Here is a 24,541-nt window from a genome sequence, read left to right as displayed (position 1 = left end):
CTTTAGCATAAAAAACAGCATCACCAATTTAACCTCAATGTAATCACATTGTTCAGCTCATGCACCTCCTCCTCCATCTCCGAAATGATCACATCAGTCACAAGCTGACAGCACTGCAGCACTGCCTTGGCCAAGCAGCAACAGGCTGTGCTGAAGATAACATGCTTAATTGACAAACCGCCCAGCGCTGCAGAGTTGTTGAAAGCTGTAACACAGCAGCTTGATCTGTGGCTCTCACCGCTGAACATACAGCCAGGCATTGTCGTGTGTGACAATGGGTGGAACTTGGTGACGGAGAAATGACAGCCGGGGTAGATACGGTTTCGTTCTATGCCAGCCCTTTCACCGAGCTAAAGAATATGGCTGTGATGAAATACAACGCCCTCTGAGAAGCTGTTTCAGATCGAAAAACATTGTGCCCACCAGAGGATTTGATTCTGAGGGCTCACCTTTCTCACCCGCTCAAGAGCCCCATAGCAGCTGCAAAGTTAGCGCTATCATGAACTCTCCTGAGGTAGAAGCCAAGGCACACCAGAGGATTCTCTGGTGGGACCGTCCAACCCTGCCGAGAAGCAGTCCTGGCTAAGAAAAGTGTGTGGGAAGGTTCCCGGACACTCTATGGCTGCTTTTTTACTGAGGAGGAAACACACGCAAACACGGGGAGAACATACAAAGTACTTGCAGATGTTGTCCTTGCTGGGATTTGAACCCAGGATCCCAGCGCTGCAAGGCTTCAGTGCTAACCACTGATCCAATGTGCTGCCGTTCACCCTCTAATATCTAACAGGCTGAAGAAACTTGCACCTACTGCCACTCTATCTTCAGCTCCTTTGTGAGAAAATGTATTTGGGCAGCCACTCAGTCTACCAAATAAAATTCCTGAGAAGGAAATTGGGGATGGCTTCGCTACTGGTACTGGGGGCAGTGCTAATACCATGACGTCGTACCATAGTTTGCTGGAAATATTCCAGGCTGGTAGGAGGCAAGCAAATTCCCAAAGAAAAGTACCAGCAGTAATGTTCAGGCCACATTTCAAGTGCAAGCAGCTTTAGAGGACTTCCTGGGAGAAATGACACGCAGAGTAGATACGGTTTCCCTCTATGCCAGTCCTTTCACCGAGCTAAATACAACTCTCAGCAAAAAAAGTTGTGGACTGGCTCCGTACCGTCCCTGGCCACATTCACCTGTCCACGTGTTTGTGGTTAGGCGGTCCTTCCCAGTAAGTGCACTGGGGAGGGCACGGGTAATGTTGTGGGACCCGTGCTTATGGAAGGCGGAGGCGATACCGGGAAATATAGCGGCGGCTGGGGAACGAGTATGGACACCCGGCCGCCGCCGGCATGAGGTTGTGAAAAGCTTCTGCCTCCACGAGCTTAAAAGGCCATATTTCAAGTGCAAATAGCTGCCCAGAAATCTGCCAGTTTAGTGTTGCGGCCTGTGGGTGGGTGGGTGGCTGGCTGCATACTTGCACTTGCATTCCAAGTAACAGAAAACTAAGCAGATGGTGGCCTCTATCATCATCCTGGCCTCATCTCGGCACTATGAACTCTCCTGAAGGAGAAGCCAGGGCCCGCCAGAGGAGTCTCCGGTTCTCTGGTGAGCCCGTCCAACCCTGCCGAAAAGCAGCCCTGGGTAAGAAAAGTGTGGGGGAAGGTTCCCGGATACTCTATAGCTGCTTTTTTAATGTGGATCGGCCATGCTTATGCATGTTATTTCTCAAAACGCATTACAGATCAGGCCATTGTCCAACTCTGTATTCAAGAAATGAAATGCGCAAAGAAAGATGTTTGTGTGTCAAGGCACCACCGACAAGGGCGAGTTGATGTTGGACGGGCTGCCATTGCTTCTGCAACAAGCTCAATTACAGGACTTCCTGGGAGAAATGACACGCAGGGTAGATACGGTTTCCCTCTATGCCAGTCCTTTCACCGAGCTAAATACAACTCTTAGCAAAAAAAGTTATAGACTTGCTCCGTACCGTCCCTGGCCACATTCACCTGTCCACGTGTCTGTGGTTAGGCGGTCCTTCCCAGTAAGTGCACTGGGGAGGGCACGGGTAATGTTGTGGGACCCGTGCTTGTGGAAGGCGGAGATGATACCGGGAAAAATAATGGTGGCTGGGGACCGAGTATGGATACCCGGTCGCCGCCGGCATGAGGTTGTGAAAAGCTTCCGCCTCCACGAGCCTAAAAGGCCACATTTCAAGTGCAAGCAGCTGTCAAAAATTTGGCAGTATAGTATTGTAGCCTGTGGGTGGGTGGGTGGCTGCCTGCATACTTGCGCTTGCATTCCAAGGAATGGGGTAGGGACAACTGAACGCTGCAGTGGGACAAGGACGTGGACGGTGATTGTTGCAAGTCTGCAACGACAGGTGCATGGTGGGAGGCATCTTCGCATGCGCCAAGGATCACTTATGATGGGCACACTTTTAGGCAGTGACCTGGGAGTCAGAGATGCTTCCAGAGGTCTTCCCCATGCTGTTCCCATGTCTTTTCAGCACTGTATGCATGTGTCTGATGATGTGTCACACACCACATGGCCAGATAAGGTTGTAAAATGTTAAAATGACATTTCCTGGTGAATGCATTTGTCTTGGTTGAAAGCAATTCAAAAGTGCAAAAACGCATCAAAAACGCTACGTGTGAACATAGCCCAAGTTGTGGAGGATTTTATTTTGCCTTATATACAAGTCATTACCCTGGAAAGGATGTTCTTTAACATATTTCTCAGGAAAATCCATTTTGGTTTAGTTTTTGTATGTTTTATTGTGAGTCCGTAAAAGTGGTGTAATACTCTGACAACGTTGTTGACAGCAGTGATCTGGGACTCAGAGATGCTTCCAGGGGTCTTCCCCATGCTGTTCCCATGTCATTTGAGCACTGTTCCCATCGATTTTGGCAATTTTTAGGCCCTCTGCAGACCGCCGGGGGGAGCCGCCTGAAAAATGCTCGAGTTTCCCATAGACTTACATTGGGCTCGTTGCTCGGGTCGAGCACCCGAGTATTCCAATTTGCTCGACCCGAGCATCGAGTACCCGAGCATTTTAGTCAGTATTTTACGTCAGTATTTGGCCACTGCCCCACTATCAGTATTTGGTCAGTATTTTTTCTCAGAAATGGGAGCCAAAATCAGGAGTGGGTGATAAATACAGAAGTGGTGATGTCGTCCTATTATACTTTTCCTTTGATTTTTCCACTCCTAATTTTGGCTTACAAATACTAATGGAAAATACTGATCAAATACTCACTGTGTGCAGGTGGCCTAAATAATTTGCCATGGTTTATTATGCATTTTTTTGGAAAAATATTTGCAGCCGAAATGCGCCAAAAACACATCCTATTACTTCACCCCATAATTTAGTTAAAACTGCAGAAAAACACACTAAAAAATCCATCAAAAAAACCATGTTCTTACAAAACCAAACCAAAAATCATGTACTTCAACAGTGATTTTAGATGTGGATTTTTCAGCCTGAAAAACCCAGGTAAAAAAACAAACTGAACCTGAGAACCAAAGCCAAGCATTTATGAGGGGGTTTTGAAGAGGTTTATGAAGCTTTTTTTTCCTGTTTTTTTTAAGCCTTTTGACTTGACAGTGTTAATTTTGGAGCACATTCCACAAGGAATCCACCTCAGAGAACTTCTTTTTTTTCCCGCAGAGCATTTTTCAAAACCTCAACAGAAATTATACACTTAAAAAACTTCCCATATGAACAACAAAGTGGATTTTACATTCAAGTCAATAGGAAAAGTATTGACGGTGCGCTTGAAGCCGTTTTTTGAGGAGGATATTGGAGCTGATCTGCTTCAAAATCCTAAAAAAATACCCTCATTCATACAGAATTCAGTAAACCTTTTTATGAAATTAAATAAATATGGAAGGTTTTGCCACCCAAAAGTCTATGGGTACAGCTCTGTACAACTCTGTTCAGCTGGTAATAAACCCTTATATTCTTCTATCTCTTTGACGATTCCTATTTCGTCTCATTTGCAGGATATAAACACTGATCCCTGTCAGTATAATCTCATCATCCCACCTGTGGACCATCATGATTGCAAGTAAGTAGTAGATTTCCCACTGATAACTTTCTGTAAGGACTCATGTAAACAAATGTGTTTTCGGTCTGAGTGCGATCTGACAAAACATCGGATTGCACCCGGATCAATGCTATTCTATAAGGTCGTGCACATGTCAGGTATTTGGATCGCACTCTTCCATGCAAGTCAATGAGTCCATAGAAACCATCGAACTGCACTTGGATGTCATCTGATTGCAGTCTGATTTCTATGAACTGACACAATGGAGAAGATGGAAAATTTTTCTTTTCCATCTTCTGATTTGAGAAAATCGGATCACATTCTGATCAAACTCTGACCAGAGTATTAGCATAATATACCTCATTCTCTCGGATGAGAGAATATACAGCCGTCTGATTTCTATGAACTGACACAATGGAGAAGATGGAAAATTTTTCTTTTCCATCTTCTGATTTGAGAAAATCGGATCACATTCTGATCAAACTCTGACCAGAGTATTAGCATAATATACCTCATTCTCTCGGATGAGAGAATATACAGCCGTCTGCACCTAGCCTAAGACCAACTGCAGATATATGCAAGAAAGTAGGGCATGCTGCGATCTTTTTCTCATAGACATTTATACAGGGTGTATCCCATGCACCACTCCGTGTCCCGTGCAGACGTGGTAAAGCCCCTCCATTAGGATGTAAAAATTGCATGTGCTCCAAGAATCCAAGGCAATGGGTATCTATTTTTATTGACACCAGTGTACACACAGGAAAAATAGCAATGTTTCGGCCACGCAGGGCCTTTATCAAGCCAAGAAAAAAAGTGCCATTTTTTTTCTCACGGACAGTCAGACCGAAAGAAAATTGTTCATCTGGACAGCCCAATCGTATGCATATTAACTGTATAGCATCCGATACATACGGATGACAATGCTGAGGACAATCGTTCATTTCTTCTGGATGAAAATCGGACCATTGTTTTATACGGCAATGTGAACTTAACCAAGTTAAGTCTAACGGAAACATCAGAGCGTTGGGTGTGACGTCGCTCTGTCCCGACAGTCGCAGAGGTTGTCAAATAGATTATGGATACTTATTGTTAATGTTTGCATGGTTTTTACACAAACAGTACATCATCAATCAATTTCTATTCGGTTTGTTGACTGCTGCAACTGTCAGGAAGTGACCGAATCATGGCTGCACCTCGGCTGCCAATAAGTCTTGTGCTGTCCGCTATGTTTCACCCTTCCCTAAATCTAAAAAAAAAAAATTTCTTAAATTTCTTGGTTGTTAATTGACCCTGTAAAGCTTACAGCTAGGACATGTAGAGCAAAAGAAGTAGAAAAGATAAATGAGCTTCCCTTCCGCTATGCCATTTGCTCATTCAGTTCATCGTCACTATTACCAGTCCTACTGTTGATCCTTAAAGGGATTTTCCCCCAAACAAAGTTAATTTTAAAATTGATTTTAATCAATACATCTTGGAATAATAATAATTTCCACAATTGGATGTGTTTAAATAAAATGTTCCCGTGCTGAGATAATCTTATAAATGTGCCCTGCTGTGTACTGTGTAATGGCTGTGTCTGACCGTACAGGGACATAGTCTGATCATACCACAGCTCCTGGGCAGGGGAGGGAGTAAAAGAGTATACAGACAGGATTGCATGGGATCACAGCTGGTTCTTTATGTGAGGTAAAACATTTCACTGCTCGTTTTTAGAAAATGTTTTACCTCAAAGAAAGAATTATCTGCTATCCCGTGCTGTACTGTCTGTATACTCCTTTGTTTCCTCCCCTGTTCAGGAGATGTGGTATGATCAGACCATGTTCCTGTACGGTCAGACACAGCCATTACACAGTAAGGTTGAAGGAAGACTAAGTCCATCTAGTTCAACCCATAGCCTAACATGTTGATCCAGAGGAAGGCAAAAAAAAAACATGTGGCAAACACTAAGCTCCACGTTGGGGAAAAAATTCCTTCCTGACTCCATACGACAATCAGACTAGTTACCTGGATCAAAACCCTATCAAGGAATCTAGTATATATAACCTGTAATATTATACTTTTCAAGAAAGGCATCCAGGCCCTTCTTAAATTTTAGCAGTGGATCACTCATTTAGTATTTAGTCAGCCACCAATTGTGCAAGTTCTCCCACTTAAACAGATGAGAGAGGCCTGTAATTGTCATCATAGGTAGACCTCAACTATGAGAGACAAAATGAGAAAATATATCCTGAAAATCACATTGTCTGATTTGGAAAGAATTTTTTTCAAATTTTGATGGAAAATAAGTATTTGGTCAATTACAAACAAGTAAGATTTCTGGCTCTCACAGACCTGTAACTTCTTCTTTAAGAGGCTCCTCTGTCCTCCACTCATTACCAGTAGTACTGGCACCTGTTTGAACTTGTTATCAGTGTAAAGGACACCTGTCCACAACCTCAAACAGTCACACTCCAAACTCCACTATGGTGAAGACCAAAGAGCTGTCGAAGGACACCAGAAACAAAATTGTAGCCCTGCACCAGGCTGGGAAGACTGAATCAGCAATAGGCAAGCAGCTTGGTGTGAAGAAATCAACTGTGGGAGCAATAATTAGAAGATGGAAGACATGCAAGACCACTGATAATCTCACTTGATCTGGGGCTCTACACAAGATCTCACCCCGTGGGGTCAAAATGATCTCAAGAACAGTGAGCGAAAATCCCAGAACCACACGGGGGGACCTAGTGAATGACCTGCAGAGAGCTGGGACCAACATTACACAGGCTACTATCAGTAACACACTATGCCGCCAGGGACTCAGATTCTGCAGTGCCAGATGTATCCCCCTGCTTAAGCCATTACATGTCCAGGCCCGTCTGAAGTTTGCTAGAGAGCATTTGGATGATCCAGAAGAGTATTGGGAGAATGTCATATGGTCAGATGAAACCAAAGTAGAACTGTTTGGTAGAAACACAACTCGGCGTGTTTGGAGGAGAAAGAATGCTGAGTTGCATCCAAAAAACACCATACCTTATGTGAAGCATGGGGGTGGCAACATCATGCGTTGGGGCTGTTTCTCTGCCAAGGGACCAGGACGACTGATCCGTGTACATGAAAGAATGAATGGGGCCATGTATCGTGAGATTTTGAGTGCAAACCTCCTTCCATCAGCAACGGCATTGAAGATGAGACAAGGCTGGAACTTCCAGCATGACAATGATCCCAAGCACACGGCCAGGGCTGCGAAGGAGTGGCTTCGTAAGAAGCATTTCAAGGTCCTATAGTGGCCTAGCCAGTCTCCAGATCTAAGCCCTATAGAAAACCTTTGGAGGGAGTTGAAAGTCCATGTTGCCCAGCGACAGCCCCAAAACATCACTGCTCTAGAGGAGATCTGCATGGAGGAATGGGCCAACATACCAGCAACAGTGTGTGCCAACCTTGTGAAGACTTACAGAAAACGTTTGACCTCTGTCATTGCCAACAAAGGATATATAACAAAGTATTGAGATGAACTTTTGTAATTGACCAAATACTTATTTTCCACCAAAATTTGAAAAAAATTTCTTTCCAAATCAGACAATGTGATTTTCAGGATTTGTTTTCACATTTTGTCTCTCATAGTTGAGGTCTACCTATGATGTCAATTACAAGCCTCTCCCTATGATGTCAATTACAAGCCTCTCTAAGTGGGAGAATTTTCACAATTGGTGGCTAAATACTTTTTTTCCCCACTGTATAAGATTATCTCAGCACAGGGACATTTTATTTAAATACATTCAATTGTGGAAGTTATTATTCCAAGATCTATTGATCAAAATGAACTTTGCTCATGGGAAAACCCCTTTAAGGCTCGTTCACAAGTATGATTATCATACGAGTGCTATCGGTAATTTTCACGGATAGCAAGTGTACCTGTGATATTCTATGGGGCTGTGCACATGTCCGATCTTCTCCCTCGAACCGAGAGGTCCACGAAAAATAACGGAGCCATGTTTAATTTTGATTCGAGGGTGAGATCAAAATCCGAATATTAGTCTATGGGTCAATCAAAACATCAGACATGACAATCGAAGGTGGTCCCATTTTCACAGAGTGACAGAAAGAAGAAGGTGTAGAAAAATTTAGTTTTTTTTTCGCTCCACATACAAGAAAAACTGATGACACTCCGATAAAACTCTGATCAATGTCTGATCAGTATAATCGGTCAGTTTTTATCACACATGGAAAATATTGATGTCTGCATGAGCTCTAACCCTATTGGTTAATCTAAAGGCACATTCACCTCCCAAAAAACACACATGTGAACAGCCCCAAAGACTACAATGGGTACACAGTCTTTTTCAGACTAGTCATATCTGTAAAGTACGGGCGTGATGCCACCGAGAACCGCAGAAGCCAAGAGCCACTGGGGACATCAATCAATGGCAATAAAAAATTCTTTGATATTAGAAATTAAACAGCAATTCCCTGTTTTTGTTTTTTTCACACAGCTTTTGTATGAGTTTTACAGATTTTTCTGCAGGTAAAATCCACATTAAAAAACTCCAAATGAACAAAAGTGTATCAAATATTTGGAAAAAAAAGTGCTTAAAGATAAAGTTCCAGTTACCGGGCCCAATACTTTAATTAAGAAGCTGCTGATTTTTGCTGTGAAGTATTATACAGCAATGCCGTTCTTCTCCTAAAATATAATGAAACACCATAGAAGTGATTAAGGCTTCCTGCCGTTCTCCAGCTGTTCTTCATTGCCGGCCTCCGCTATAATATTAAGCCGAAGTTTCAAGCTACAAAAAATAAAGTTGAAATGAATTATCACGGCAGGCCAATAAAGAAAGCCGCTAATGTATTTCATTTACAGTTTTGCACAAGATTAGAAAAACATAAGTGAATTCTTCCAAAAACAGCACCACACCTGTCCACAGGTTATATCTGGTATTGCAGCTCAGCTCTATTCAATTGAGCTAAGCTGCCATACTAGACACAACCCATGGATAAGTGTGGCTTTTTTTTTTTGGAGCATAGCGGCCATGTTTTTTCAAAACCTGTATAATCCCTTATTTTAGAAGTCCAGCTACTAATCAGATTATAGGGCTCAGTTTTGGAAAATGAATGCTCAACCCTAACTGGTTGCTCTAAGCATCTATTCAATGTTTGCATTGTTCTAGTTTTTATAAATCTCCCTTTATTAGATAAATACTTAATAGAGTTGGCCAGCACTAGAAAAACATGGCTGCTGTCTTCTAACTGTAGACAGCGCCACACCTGTCTACAGGTCATGTGAGGTATTGCAGGACAGCTATTTGAATATTGGAGTGGAAGTGCAGCGGATCAAAATCGACAATACAAGTCAATGGGCGCTTAAATAAATGGATGATATCTCAGTGCGGTCCGATTTTCACAGATGGTCAGAGATGAAAAGGTGCAGAAACTTTTTTTTTTTTAATTTCTCCACATATTAGATTAACGGATGACACTCAGACTACACTCTAATCAACGTCTTATGAGAATGACCTGTACGGTTTTCTCATACGTGGAAAAATCAGACATGTGAATGAACCTTGATGGACCTGGTATGGTCATTATGCAATACATGCTAAGTGCAACACCAAGGGAAGAGGGAAAGGGAGCCCAGACTCTAGGGAAAGGGGGGAGTGGAGAACTTCTAGGCTGATCTGATATCACCCTGTCTCCCCTACCGTCCCTATATTGGTTCCTCACCAATCGCCGCACAGGAACCTACCCCTGTATTTCCCTAACCTTTGACCCTGGATAGGGAAGGGGAGAGATGAGCACTAGTCGATCCCCACTAATAACTAAATACTACAAAGGAGACAAGCACGGGAAAAAGTAGCTTAGCTTGAGCCAACTTCAGAGAGATAACTCCAAACGTCCTCCTAGCACCAGAGAAGTAGAAAGAAGTCTGAAATAACTCCAAGCGTTCACAAGGAAACATGTGAATATCACCGACACTTTCCTGCTGAAAAGTGAAACTATTTAAACACCCAGGCCAGGGTGTCAATTAGAGCAGGAAGGAGGTAGCCGCTGGGTCCTAGAGTGAAACAGCTAAGAAGGCGCCTGTAATGCCAAACGAAGAGATCTTCTGCAACCAACTGCTGGGCGACTGTCTGTCACATCTGACACACCCGTGACACATACATAGCTTATAAATTTCAATGAGCATGGTGCAATGTTTCTTTGTTCCAGCGGGGATGCTGCAAGGAAATATAGCTCTTGCTGCCAGGTTCCTCTACAGGTGACCGCTGATCACTAGGGGTTCTAGTAATCCAGGGATATCAAACTCAAATACACAAAGGGACAAAATAAAAAACTTGTACAAAGGCGCGGGCCAACCTTGATATCTATTAAAAAAATGTCTATAATTGAGGAAGTTTTTTCTTATCATCAAATATAACGATGAACCTTTTCATACGGAAATAAACTTAAATGGTTTGTCCCATGAACAAAGTACATTTTAATTAATAGATTTTAGCATATTGGAATAATATAATATGTTATGTAAGGGCAGTAAAAAGCATATGGCTCAATGGCCTAATTTAAATATGTAATAACAAAGGATAAAAGACCTTGAATTAATAAATAATACAGATAATAAAGTATGATGCCAATAAAAGTACCTCCAAACACAGTATGATAATCCCACAGTGATTTCCTCCACAGTACCCTCCACACGCACAGTATGATGACCCTACTGTACCCCCCAGCAAAGTATGGTGACCCATCACAATATGATGCCCCAACTGTGATCCCCACACAGCCCTCCACAAAGTATAATGGCCCCACATAGTCCTCCACACAGCATAATGGGCCCCACATAGTCCTCCATACAGTATAATAGCCTCACATAGTCCTCCATACAGAATAATGGGCCTCACATAGTCCTCCATACAGAATAATGGGCCCCACATAGTCCTACGTACAGAATAATGGGCCCCACATAGTCCTCCATACAGTATAATGTGCCCCACATAGCCCTCCACACAGAATAATGGACCCCACATAGTCCTCCATACAGAATAATGGGCCCCACATAGTGCTCCATACAGAATAATGAGCCCCACATAGTCCTCCATACAGAATAATGGGCCCCACATAGTCCTCCATACAGAATAATGTGCCCCACATAATCCTCCATACAGTATAATGTGCCCCACATAGTCCTCCATACAGAATAATGGGCCCCACACAGTCCTCCATACAATATAATGGCCCCACATAGCCCTCCATACAGTATAATAAGCCCCACATAGTCCTCCATACAGAATAATGGGCCCCATATAGTCCTCCATACAGAATAATGGAATAATGGGCCCCACACAGTCCTCCATACAATATAATGGCCCCATATAGTCCTCCATACAGAATAATGGGCCCCACATAGTCTTCCATACAGAATAATGGGCCCCACATAGTCCCCCATACAATATAATGGCCCCACATAGTCCTCCATACAGAATAATGGGCCCCACATAGTCCTTCATACTGGATAATGGGGCCCACACAGTCCTCCATACAATATAATGGCCCCATATAGTGCTCCATACAGTATAATGGCACCACATAGTCCTCCATACAGAATAATGGGCCCCACATAGTCCTCCATACAATATAATGGCCCCATATAGTCCTCCATGCAGAATAATGGGCCCCATATAGTCCTCCATACAGAATAATGGGTCCCACATAGTCCCCCATACAATATAATGGCCCCACATAGTCATTCATACAGGATAATGGGGCCCACATAGTCCTCCATACAGAATAATGGGCCCCACATAGTCCTCCATACAGAATAATGGGCCCCACATAGTCCCCCATACAATATAATGGCCCCACATAGTCCTTCATACAGGATAATGGGGCCCACACAGTCCTCCATACAATATAATGGCCCCATATAGTGCTCTATACAGAATAATGGGCCCCACATAGTCCTCCATACAGAATAATAGCCCCACATAGTCCTCCATACAGAATAATGGGCCCCACATAGTCCTCCATACAGAATAACGGGCCCCACATAGTCCCCCATACAATATAATGGCCCCATATAGTAGTCCTCCATATAGTATAATGGAGGGGCGATGCCGGCGTCGCGGGCCAAATATAATCACCCTGCGGGCCAGATTTGGCTCAATGGCCTGAGTTTGACATGTGTGTGTAGTAGCCCCGTGGCTCCCCTACTAAGTGTGGGCACAATATCTCTGATGTATCCTCTCTAATATTAGCAACTTCTTCTGCATCAAGTCCCAAAATGACTCATTGATGAATGAAATCTATTTTTGTTGTTGCCATCACAGTGACTAGCTTGTAGCCTAGAATTATTACTAGGTGTAGCTCGTGCTTTTCACAGAGAGCAATGTAAGGTAAGGCATTAAGACAATTGACCTGTTAGCTGTGTGCATAGTCGTTGTCTTTGTGCATCTATTGTTCTGCACCTGTGTGTTCGCTAATCAGATCAAGCTGGCATTTTCTGTTTTATCCCTGCAGGCATTTTATGTTTCGATCCGCAGTACAGAGATTCCCCACAACTCACTTTATGCCTGTAAGTAAAGTAATGTTTTCTTAGCTGCCATTGAATGTCTGGGACAATAGGTTGCTTACATTCATCCACCCCCTTCCATTAGTCTTGGGTCAATTCCCCAACACGTGCCGTGGCCGCAGAGAAGGAAACTTTAAAGATTCTCCTCTCTCATTAGAAAAGAAGCTGCCATCAAGCTATAAGATCCCTTTTCCCGGGGACCTATAACTGCCCAAAACATGCCCTAATTGTAAAAAAAAGATGCCCATCTACAGACAGCTGTTTTGAGGGGCAGCTATGCAAATTAGCTCTCTCCCAGAAAACTAGTAGTGGTAGCTATTCTCTAAGCCAGTGTCTGGCCCTTTAACTTGGTGAAGCAAAGCCAGGCACCCACCTACAGATAGCTGTTTGCGGGGCTTACCCCTCATCAGCATAGAACAAAGTAAATGAATGGGAATTAGTGGTCAGAAGAGCGGGAATACCATCTCCAGGAAGCGATGGGATACAGCCCCTCTGTCAGAGACTAAGGAGTGACTTAAGAGCTGCAAAAACAATCTTATCTGTGTGTATAGTATCAGTACCCTGCCTTATCAAGGCCTCAATTAATACAACAGATCTGCCCCAAACTCAAATGATAATGAAATGCCTCTGCTGATCTTTCACAGTCTACACAGCAAAGCCGGAAATTTTACTGTGTGTTCTCAACTGGAATAGTTCAGTTTTTTATATAAATAGTCACCTAAAAATATGTTTCGAAGGGTGTTTTCACATTGCGTTCAGGCACCCGTTCTGTGGCCCCATCGGGGCTTATGTCTAAAAGCCCCCGCCAAATGGAATTCAGACATACGTGCGCTCTGCCATGCATCATTTTCGGACGTGTAAGACTACTGGAAGTGGACACTCAGACAAATTGCTACGCCTGAGAGTTCACTTTCAGTAGGCATATACACTTACAGCAGAGTGCACATTGACTCTGCCAGCACCATTTTAGTCTATGGCCCCGTTGGCGCATACGTCTGAATCCTATTTTGCAGGGTAGGTCTGGACCTAAGCCCCGACAGGGCCACCGAACAGGTGCCTAAGCGCAATGTGAAAGCACCCTAATAAAACATGACTCTCTATATGCCTAGAGCTACATAGCAAATTTTATGTCACAGTGTAATTTGCTTTGGCAGCAGCTGCCTGGCACTGATTGCTCAAGTTAAGTTTACTGTCTACAAATAACCCCAAGTCCCTCCGAGTGTCAGTTTTACCAGGTGTAAAGTTTAGAATTTGTAGAATTTGTGCATAACTTCACTTTATCTATATGAATACCTCAGTACTTATATATTTTATAGTATATATATATGTCATTTTTTTTTTTTTTTCATTAGGCTGGTATACGGTAAAGCTACTTGAAGTAATCCACACATAATTAAATATATTTATTTCTTAACAATATCTGGGCTGAATATTGACCCCTCTAGTACCCCAATTGATATACAACTCCGCAACCTAAGTGGACCTCCAATGCTGTATTTCTCATTCCTCTTTTATGATGGTCATACAATAGGCCTGCACTACATGCAGCCCGCCGAAGGATGTTGTGCAGCCTGCAGAGCTGTCCGGGATGCGCCGGCTCCTTTTTTCTGTATTCAAACGTATTTGCATCTTTCTGACACTAATACATTTGAACACTGTGGCAGCGGGACTTGGGCAGAGGAGCGCCCGTCAGATCCGGCCCCGCCGTGCAGCAGTGTAATGAGGTCATCATGCTGCTGACGTCATCACGCTGCTGCCAGCACCTCAGCTCCAAAGCGCCATAAAGCAGGAGAGACGACGCGACCAATAGTAAGCGCTCAATTAATGTCATATCATTATAGATGAGGGGGAGGCGGTTAATGTTGCTGTGAGGGCACATAATGGGGGGACAATAGTAAAAGGAGGCACAATTTTGAAACAGGTAGTTGTGGTGGGGGGTTATTTTGCAGAATGGTGTGTGAGGGGGATATTTTGCAGAGGGGCAGTGTGTGGGGGGGGGGATATTTTGCAGTGGGGCAGTGTGTGTGTGGGGGTATGTTTTGCATAGGGGCATTGTGTGTGTGAGGGGGATATTTTGCAGAGAGGCAATGTGTTTGTGTGTGTGGGGGGGATATTTTGCAGAGAGGCAATGTGTTTGTGTGTGTGGGGGGGATATTTTGCAGAGAGGCAATGTGTTTGTGTGTGGGGGGGATATTTTGCACAGAGGAAGTGTATGTGGGGGGATATTTTGGAGAGGGGCAGTGTGGTGAGATATTTTGCAGAGGGTCAGTGTGCGATGGATATTTTGAAGAGGGGCAATGTGTGGGGGACATTATGGAGAAGGGCAGTGTGGGGGGATATTTTGTTCAGGAGCACAGTAAGGGGTAATTATTTATTCAGGGCATGTGAGATATTTTTTATTTATGGGGCAGTATAATTATATTTTTATTTTTAAGTGTACCATGTCAGGAAGTGCTGCAGAAGACTGAAGAAGAGGGAAGTCTACAGAGGCAGGCTCTGGGCATGAAATCTTATCATGGCGTCTGTGCTACATGGAGGCAAAAGGGATGGGAATGACTTCTATCAGAGAAGATGTCAAATATAAGGTACCTGGAGGTAAATATTTATTTTTGATCCTGACTAAATCTCATTAGTGCTGTGGTTCTTGTATAGTCTGCAGTCTGATGATGACTGTTAACAACTCTCAGTATCTCCTTACCATTGCTAGACATACTGGGAGTTGTAGGTTCATGTGATACAATTGTACATGGTGCTGACCTTACATTGCATTTGATCACTGTACTAAGCTTGGTGATTTATTCAAGTACTGACAGTGGTTCTGGCACTGCAATCATGTACTGATAGTGGTTCTGGCGCTGCATTCATGTACTGACGGTGGTTCTGGTGCTACGCTACATTCACGTATTGATGGTGGTTCTGGTGCTGCGCTACATTCACGTACTGACGGTGGTTCTGGTGCTGCACTGCATTCACGTACTGATGGCGGTTCTGGTGCTGCATTCACATACTGACGGTGGTTCTGGTGCTGCATTCACGTACTGACGGTGGTTCTGGTGCTGCATTCACATACTCATGGTGGTTCTCTGCTTCATGACTATGTTAAAACTCAAACTTCAAACTCTAAGTTTTGAGGATTTTTATGAGGAGGATTTGGCGAGTTTCTGCTTGAAAATCTCAGTGCAAGTTAGCGTATGTTCACACTTATTTTTTGCATCAGATTCTGAGCAGAATCTCTCCACATCCTCCCCAAATACTCAAAACTTTGATCTGGTGATCTATTATCAATGTACTGATGGTGGTTCTGGTGATGTACAGTAGTGTTCAAAATAATAGTAGTGTGTTCAAAAACATGAGTTAAACCTAAAATCTTTAAACTAGTTTTTATTTCCATGCATTGTAAACATTGCACACTGTTTTCTAATTCAAAACATGAAGAGAAATGTATATAATTTTTAACTACTTTAAAGAAAATAACAAAAAATGAACATTGGGCTGTTTTAAAAAATAGCAGCGTCTGCATTTGTCTTTACAAACTCGCAATACGTACTCTTTGTTTGAGGATTTAGCATTCCTGTGAATCACTAACCTAATATTTAGTTGTATACCCAAAGTTTTTTAGAACTGCTTCACATCTATGTTGCATAGAGTCAACCAACTTCTGGCACCTGTCCGCTGTTATTCCAGCCTAGGATGCTTTGACTACATCCCACAATCTTTTGGCATTTGTTGGCTTTGCCTCAGAAACTGTATTTTTGATGTCACCACACAAGTGTTCTATTGGATCAAGGTCCAGGCATTGGGCTGGCCACTCCATAACCTTAATTTTGTTGGACCTGAACCAAGATTTTGCTTGTTTACTGGTGTGTTTAGGGTCATTGTCTTGTTGATCACCCATTTCAAGGGCATATCCTCTTCAGCGTAAGGCAACATGACCTCTTCAAGTATTTTAATATATGCGAACTGGTCCATGATCCCTGGTATGCAGTAAATAAGTCTGGCATAATAGTAAGAGAAGCATGCCCTTATCATGATCCTTTCACCACCATGCTTCACTGTCTTCAGAGTGTACTGTGGCTTGAATGCAGAGTTTGGGCGTCTGATTAACTGTCTGCGGCCCTTCGACCCAAAAATAACAATTTTTCTTTCATCAGTCCACAAAATGTTTCTCCATTTCTCTTTAGGCCAGTTAATGTGTTCTTTTGCAAATTGTATCCGCTTCAGTACATATCTTTTTTTTTTACAGAGGGACTTTGCTGGTACTTCTTGCTAAGAGATTAGCCTCACACAGGTATCTTCTAACTGTCACAGTACTCACAGGTAACTTGAGACTGTCTTTGATCATCCTGGAGCTGATCATTGGCTGAGCCTTTGCCATTCTGGCTATTCTTCAATCCATTTGAATGGAATTCTTCCATTTTCTTCCACGTCTCTCTGGTTTTGCTTTCCATTTTAAAGCTTTGGAGATCATTTTAGCTGAGCAGCCTCTCATTGTCTGCACTTCTTTATAAGTTTTACCCTCTCCAATCAACTTTTTAATCAAAGTACGCTGTTCTTCTGAACAATGTCTCGAATGACCCATATTTCTCAGGCTTTCAAGGAGAAATGCATGTACAACATGTGCTGGCTTCACCCTGAAAGAAGTTGTCCACTACTTTTTGATTGATGCCCTATCCATAGGATAGGGCATCAATGTTTGATAGGCCGGGGTCCCGCACTCGGCACCCCGTCCAATCAGCTGTTATCGGTGCCGACGGCGGCGGCCGGAAGTGCTTATCTGCGGTGCTTGGCTGTCCATCTATAGTGGCCGCCACGGGGTACTGCACATCCGCCTCCCATCAAATTGAATAGGAGGTGGATGTGCAGAACCCCGTGACAACCACTACAAATGGACGGCCAAGCACCGCAGGTAAGCACTTCCGGCCGGCGCCACCGGCACCTATAACAGCTGATCGGCAAGGGTGCCGAGTGCGGGACCCCGGCCGATCAAACATTGATGATCATCAATCAAAAAGTAGTGGACAACTTCTTTAAATAAGGGTCACCTGATTCACACCTGTTTCTTCACAGAATTATTGACCTCACTAATTGAACTCCACACTGCTATTATTTTGAGTACTCCCCAGTACAATTAATTATTCAAATACACAGACTCAAAAACATGCAGATCATGAATGCTGGGTCTGTTGGTTTTTACTGCACCAACTGGTAAATTGTTTGACATGTGGTAATGTAATTTATACCGAAAACAGTGATTAATCTGGTTAGTCATATTGGACTGCTATTATTTTGATCACTACTGTATTCAAGTAAGTAACTCTTTAATAATCTGCAGCCCTTGGACCAAAAAAGGTTGGGCACCCCTGTCATAGAAGAATGATCTTAGTTGTAGGAATTGTGCCTGCCTCATTTTTTGTATTATGTCCCTCTCTGTGACTTCTGCCCACCTTGTGAGTAAAGATTAATCTCTGCAGACTTTTGCCACTTTATATGTAATTGGCTAAGCTAATATGTGGATAGTGATCATATGCCATATACTTATCACATTATAAGCATTTGTCAAGTCAATGCAATGTAAAACTCTGGTATTTATAGGAAGTCTTGTCTGTCAGCACAAAATGACTGTTCCAACCAAGCACTTAGTGCACCCTTGGAGTGGCCGAGCTGTTTGGGGCATCTTCCCACCTACTTGTTTTGCATCTATCATTACCCTTTTCTTCTTGATTGACAGTTCTGGCTTTACAAGTGTCAGAAAATAATGGACATAGATGGAAGCCAAGTAGGTGGGAAGGTGCACAGAACTGTTCAGTTATGCCAAGGGTGTACCAAGCGCCTGTGCTTAGTTTGCACAATCATTTTGTGCAGACTCAAAAAAAAAATTAAGGCTGTCCATACATTTTAGATATGCAGTATATCTGCCAAATGCTGCCCTCAGCAAAATGAGGGTAGTAAGCCTCTGCCAAACTCTTCTGGCAGCGGCTCATGTCTCTGTGAACAAAAGGATTTTCCAATCATATTCCAAAAGATCCGAAGCACCAGATTCTTTTCTTCATATAAAACTTTACTCATTCTTCTTAACAATACTTAGTTATGTATTTTAAAAAAAATCAAATACAACTTAAGTTTCTAGGAAGAAAAGAAGCACCAGATTCTTAAGTTTTATTAGATTTTTTCGTATCTCTTGGAATATGATTGTCTGAACTGACTTGGCGGGAAGCTGAACCAAGTAAATCCTGAGATTATCTAGTGGTGCATGGGATTCCCTTGCAAAGAAAAAGGATTGGGCAGTTAAAATCCATCTGCCTGATCCTTGTCTCCTGTACATATCTTAATGAGGGAGAGTTTGGAGACCCCTATACACAATAGATAGCTGTCCGGTCCTATTGAAATCGTCACATTATTGTGTATGGCTAGATTAATTTGTTCTGGGCATATGGTCATAATACATTACAGGGTTAACACACACACACACCTACATACATACATCCATGCAGGACGTATACACATACATACAGTCAAACATACAGAACATGTTGCAATATGCTCTATGGTAACACTTTTTTGTCTGCCGTCAAGCCCATTCATGCCTCGCACACTCAGGGATTAGGTAAATAATGCATTGAAATTTTAGATTTGTTTGCCTTACACGGTTTAGGTTACATCCGCTTGATACGAGCGCAGGGTATCCATGGTTCCCTTTTCCACAACCTGCTGTTTGTGAGCTCAGGGAGGATTAGATCTGGGCGTCCCTATTGTCACCATTTTAACTGACTCGGAGGGAAAAGTCAATGGTGTAACCGCCAAGTATTATTTATACTCAGCTATACATTTATAACACCTAAAATCATACAGAAAGCCCATTATACCTACGTTATAGCAGAAATACATGACCATGTTATATGAGACATCTGGTGTAACTCCAGTGCGGGCTTATAGCCAGCGGAGAATGTTGACGTGATGACATATGAGGGTATATGAACGCGGCGGCTTATAGGCGCTGGCGCACTCGCTGAGCTTTGTTTTATTCTGCGTCCTTTTTTACGTCTTTTGTAGCAACTTAGCCGCCGACATTTTATTTAACAAATTGTATGTTTTAATAGTGAGCCGTTTTCAAGTGGAAACTGCAAGAAGATTGGTCAGGTCACTACTTTTAGCCACTTCATGGATTTTGTTAAAAGAAGTTACAAAAGACTAAACATGTGCACAGCAAGTCGTTATTGTATGGCTCTGCAGATCTTAATTATTTTAAACATTTTTTATAGGTGGGTTCCAGGTGGAATCCATCTGAAAAAATGGTGCAACCTGTGTAGCCGCACAGTGCTGAAGTAAGGGGTCCCGGGTTGGACACAATGACCCTGGAGGTCCCTTCCAACTTGTAACATTCTATGGTTGAATGATTCTATGATTCTAATGTTCTCTTTCAATTAAAACAAGCCCTGGAGGCAGATTCTTAGGGAGATCTATGTCCAGCCCATAGATCTTAAACAGCTCATTTACATATTAAATAAATGTGGATTACTGTGGAATAAAACATCAGATCGCAGATATCAAGGCATTATTTTATTCAGCTTCCTATGACCTGCATGCCCATATAGACAGCTTTGGAGGGTAGATCCTACTGACAGATTCTCTTTAAAGGGAACCTGTCATTAGATTCATGCTGCCCGAACCACAGGCAGAATCAGAATCTGGCTGCGTGATTGCAGTTGGGTATGTCTTTTCTCTGAAACGCTGCAACATTTCAGATAGACTATAGTTTGAGAATGCGGCCAGGGACTATAGGAAGAGATCTGACGGGTCCGGTACACCTCCAGCTTTTCTTACCATGCTCCAGTTTATTGACAGCGTTTCAAAGTAAGCCATCACAGGCTGCAGTCACATATCGAGGTTCTGATTTATGCTGCCCGTTGTTCAGACAGCATGAATCTAACGACGGGTTCCCTTTAAGCAGTAGTGTATCTAAAGGAAAGAAGCCTTAGGTCACGGCCCCACAATCAGTATTTGGTCAGTATTCGGTCAGTAATTTTTCTCAGGAGTGGGAGACAAAACCCGGAGTGGGTGATAAATGCAGAATTGGTGACATGTTTCTATTATACTTTTCCTCTGATTGTTCCTCACCTGATTTTGGCTCCCACTCCTGAGAAAAAATGCTGACCGAATGCTGACCAAATACTGATAGTGGGGCCGTGCCTTAAGAAGAAAATCAGTATAGGGGAAGGGACCAATTTTGATTTTGATGGGCTCCCGTCTCCCCACGATTTAAGGACTATGAACAACTTGGCACTGCGTTTTTATTGTTCAGTTGCTTCCTAAATGTAAAATTAGGTAACTAACACTGCAGAGTGTGTGTAACTCCCTCACTGAGCCGGCTGGTTTGCAAAACCTGAATTCTGCCTCTGATCGCTCTCCGATCTTCTCCTCCTTTTTTCAGTGTTGTAAAAGTATCTCAAGTGTTGGGCAAGGGGTTTGGACATGGCAAATCAGAGTGTGGAAAGGAGGAAAGCATTCAAGCTATCATGGAGGGCAGACCACACAAGACCTCACATCCAGTGTGTGATACACACTGGATGTGAGGTCTTGTGTGATCTGCCCTCCCTGATAGCTTGGGTACTTACAAATACTGATGTACAATACTGGCCAAATACTGAACGTGTGAACGTGGCCTTACTATAAGAAACCCCCTCACAAGATAAATGTCTTATACTAAAAGTAGGTTGAAAACGGATGAAGATTGCAGACTTAAACTTTTCTTTATAACTAAATGTAACCACTAACACAAGTAAAAATCTTTTCTTCCATGTCAAAGGTGTCCATAGTCTTCATGTCTACACCTGGAATTATAACTTCATATCACTGACGTCACTAACATTTTATGTAACACTAATGGCCGCCTGTGTCTGATTCTCTTTCATTTCTCCAAGTTGTTATTTATATTGTAGAAAGTGTCCATAATGTGATATTACGTCTCCAGTGGCTCAGGATATAGCACGATGAGTTTCTGCTGCTAATACCGCATGCCGCACAATCTTCTAACTGTTACCATCAGCAAGTGATACTCTTTATTGAAGTAGAACACAAATCTCTTCTGGATTATTGCTTTTCTCACAATTCATTCCTGCATTCAAGGTACAAAAATTCCTCTATTCCCTTCTGTAATGTTTTTTAAATTAAAGTCTAGTTTTTTTTTCTTCATTCTTACTTTGGAAGAAGACGGTCTCTATTTTTTTGTGCCGCGCTTCACATCACACATTCTCATCAGAGCTGACATTTTACCAAGTGATATCATAATGTGATTAGAAATGCGCATTTTCAGGAAGGAAAAATTTACTTTAATCTGTGACTTGTCATTTTAGTGCTGTAACGTCTTTATGGATAACTGGATTTCTACTAGTTATCAGTGACAACCAGGAAGACAAATACCGAAGGGTTAGTCTAATCTGGTAACCTTGTTCTGAGCATCTATCGCCTTCCTAACAGAAACTTCTATTGTAAGGACAAAACGGGTAAAGGAAATAATGCAAACAATCAGATTACAGAATATTAACAGTAACGTGTCCAGTTTACTTAAAATATAGTTTAGACCAGGGATGTCAAACTCAAACACACAGAGGGCTAAAGTGAAAAACTTAGACAAAGTTGCGGGCCAACCAGTATACAGTATAATGGGCCCAACGTAATCATCCATACAGAATAATGGATCCCACATAGTCCTCTATACAGAATAATGGCCCCCACATAGCCCTCCATACAGAATACTGGGCCCCACATAGTCCTCCATACAGAATAATGGACCCCCCATAGTCCTTCATACAGAATAATGGCCCCACATAGTCCTCCATACAGAATAATGGGCCCCACATAGTCCTCCTTACAGAATAATGGGCCCCACATAGTCCTCCATAGAGAATAATGGCCACACATAGCCCTCCATACAGAATATTGGGCCCCACATAGTCCTCCATACAGAATAATGTACCCCCCATAGTCCTTCATACAGAATAATGGCCCCACATAGTCCTCCATACAGTATAATGGGCCCCACATAGTCCTCCATACAGTATAATGGGTCCAACAGAGTCCTCCATACAGAATAATGGTCCGACATAGTCCTCCATACAGAATAATGGGCCCCACATAGTCCTCCATACAGAATAATGGGCCCCACATAGTCCTCCATACGGAATAATGGCCACACATAGCCCTCTATACAGAATAATGGGCCCCACATAGCCCCCATACAGAATAATGGCCCCAAATAACCCTCCATACAGAATAATGGGCTCCACATAGTCCTACATACAGAATAATGGCCCCACATAGTCCTCCATACAGAATAATGGGCCCCACATAGTCCTCCATACAGAATAATGGCCACACATAGCCCTCTATACAGAATTATGGGCCCCACATAGCCCCTCATACAGAATAATGGCCCCAAATATCCCTCCATACAGAATAATGGGCTCCGCATAGTTCTACATACAGAATAATGGGCCCCACTTAGTCCTCCATACAGTATAATTGGCCCCACATAGTCCTCCATACAGTATAATGGGCCCGACATAGTCCTCCATACAGAATAATGGCCCGACATAGTCCTCCATAGTGAATAATGGGCCCCACATAGTCCCCCATACAGAATAATAGGCCCCACATAATCCTCCTTACAGTATAATGGGCCCCCACATAGCCCTCCATACAGAATAATGGGGCCCCCACATAGCCCTCCATACAGAATATTTGGCCCCACTTAGTCCTCCATACAGTATAATGGGCCCCACATAGTCCTCCATACAGTATAATGGGTCCAACAGAGTCCTCCATACAGAATAATGGCCCGACATAGTCCTCCATACAGAATAATGGGCCCCACATAGTCCTCCATACAGAATAATGGCCCCACATAGCCCTCCATACAGAATAATGGGCCCCACATAGCCCCCCATACAGAATAATGGCCCCAAATAGCCCTCCATACAGAATAATGGGCTCCACATAGTCCTCCATACAGAATAATGGCCCCACATAGTCCTCCATACAGAATAAAAGTCCCCACATAATCCTCCTTACAGTATAATGGGCCCCCACATAGCCCTCCATACAGAATAATGGCCCCCACATAGCCCTCCATACAGAATAATGGGCCCCACATAGCCCCCCATACAGAATAATGGCCCCAAATAGCCCTCCATACAGTATAATGGGCCCCACATAGCCCTCCATATAGTATAATGGGCCTCACATAGCTCTCCATACAGTATAATTGGCCCCCACATAGCCATCCATACAGAATAATGGGCCCAAATAGTCCTCCATACAGAATAATGGGCTCCACATAGTCCTCCATACAGAATAATGGCCCCACATAGTCCTCCATACAGAATAATGGGCCCCACATAGCCTTCCATACAGAATAATGGCCCCACATAGCCCTCCATACAGAATATTGGCCCCACATAGCCCTCCATACAGAATAATGAGCCCCACATAGTCCTCCATACAGTATAATGGGCCCCACATAGCCCTACATACAGTATAATGGGCCCCCACATAGCCCTCCATATACAAAAAGGGCCCCACATAGCCCTCCATACAATATAATGGGCCCCACATAGCCCTCCATACAGTATAATGGGCCCCACATAGTCCTCCATACAGAATAATGGGCCTCACATAGTCCTCCATCAAGTATAATGGGCCCCACATAGTCTTCCATCCAGTATAATGGGCCCCACATAGTCCTCCATACAGAATAATGGGCCCCACATAGTCCTCCATCCAGTATAATGGGCCCCACATAGTCCTCCATCCAGTATAATGGGCCCCACATAGTCCTCCATACAGTATAATGGGCCCCACATGGCCCTCCATACAGAATAATGGTCCTCACATAGCCATCCATCCAGTATAATGGCCGCATATAGACCTCCATCCAGTATAATGGCCGCATATAGCCCTCCATACAATA

At 43.1% G+C, this 24,541-nt stretch overlaps 1 protein-coding gene across 1 annotated transcript in view; it reads left to right on the top strand.

Annotated features, from left to right (window-relative positions):
• STPG4 (sperm-tail PG-rich repeat containing 4) overlaps positions 1-24,541 on the top strand; it is a 102,596-nt gene that overhangs the window by 27,765 nt on the left and 50,290 nt on the right. The window contains exons 4-5 of the mRNA XM_073673582.1: positions 3,994-4,058; positions 12,525-12,579. Coding sequence (XP_073529683.1) covers positions 3,994-4,058; positions 12,525-12,579 — 120 coding nt within the window. The remainder of the gene's footprint in view (positions 1-3,993; positions 4,059-12,524; positions 12,580-24,541) is intronic.

Source organism: Phyllobates terribilis, unplaced genomic scaffold, assembly GCF_046119375.1.
Source record: "Phyllobates terribilis strain yellow unplaced genomic scaffold, ASM4611937v1 Scaffold_3__8_contigs__length_932513732, whole genome shotgun sequence".
Taxonomy (NCBI): domain Eukaryota; kingdom Metazoa; phylum Chordata; class Amphibia; order Anura; family Dendrobatidae; genus Phyllobates; species Phyllobates terribilis.
Note: the sequence above shows the minus strand (reverse complement) of the source record. Positions and strands in the feature narration are given on the sequence as shown.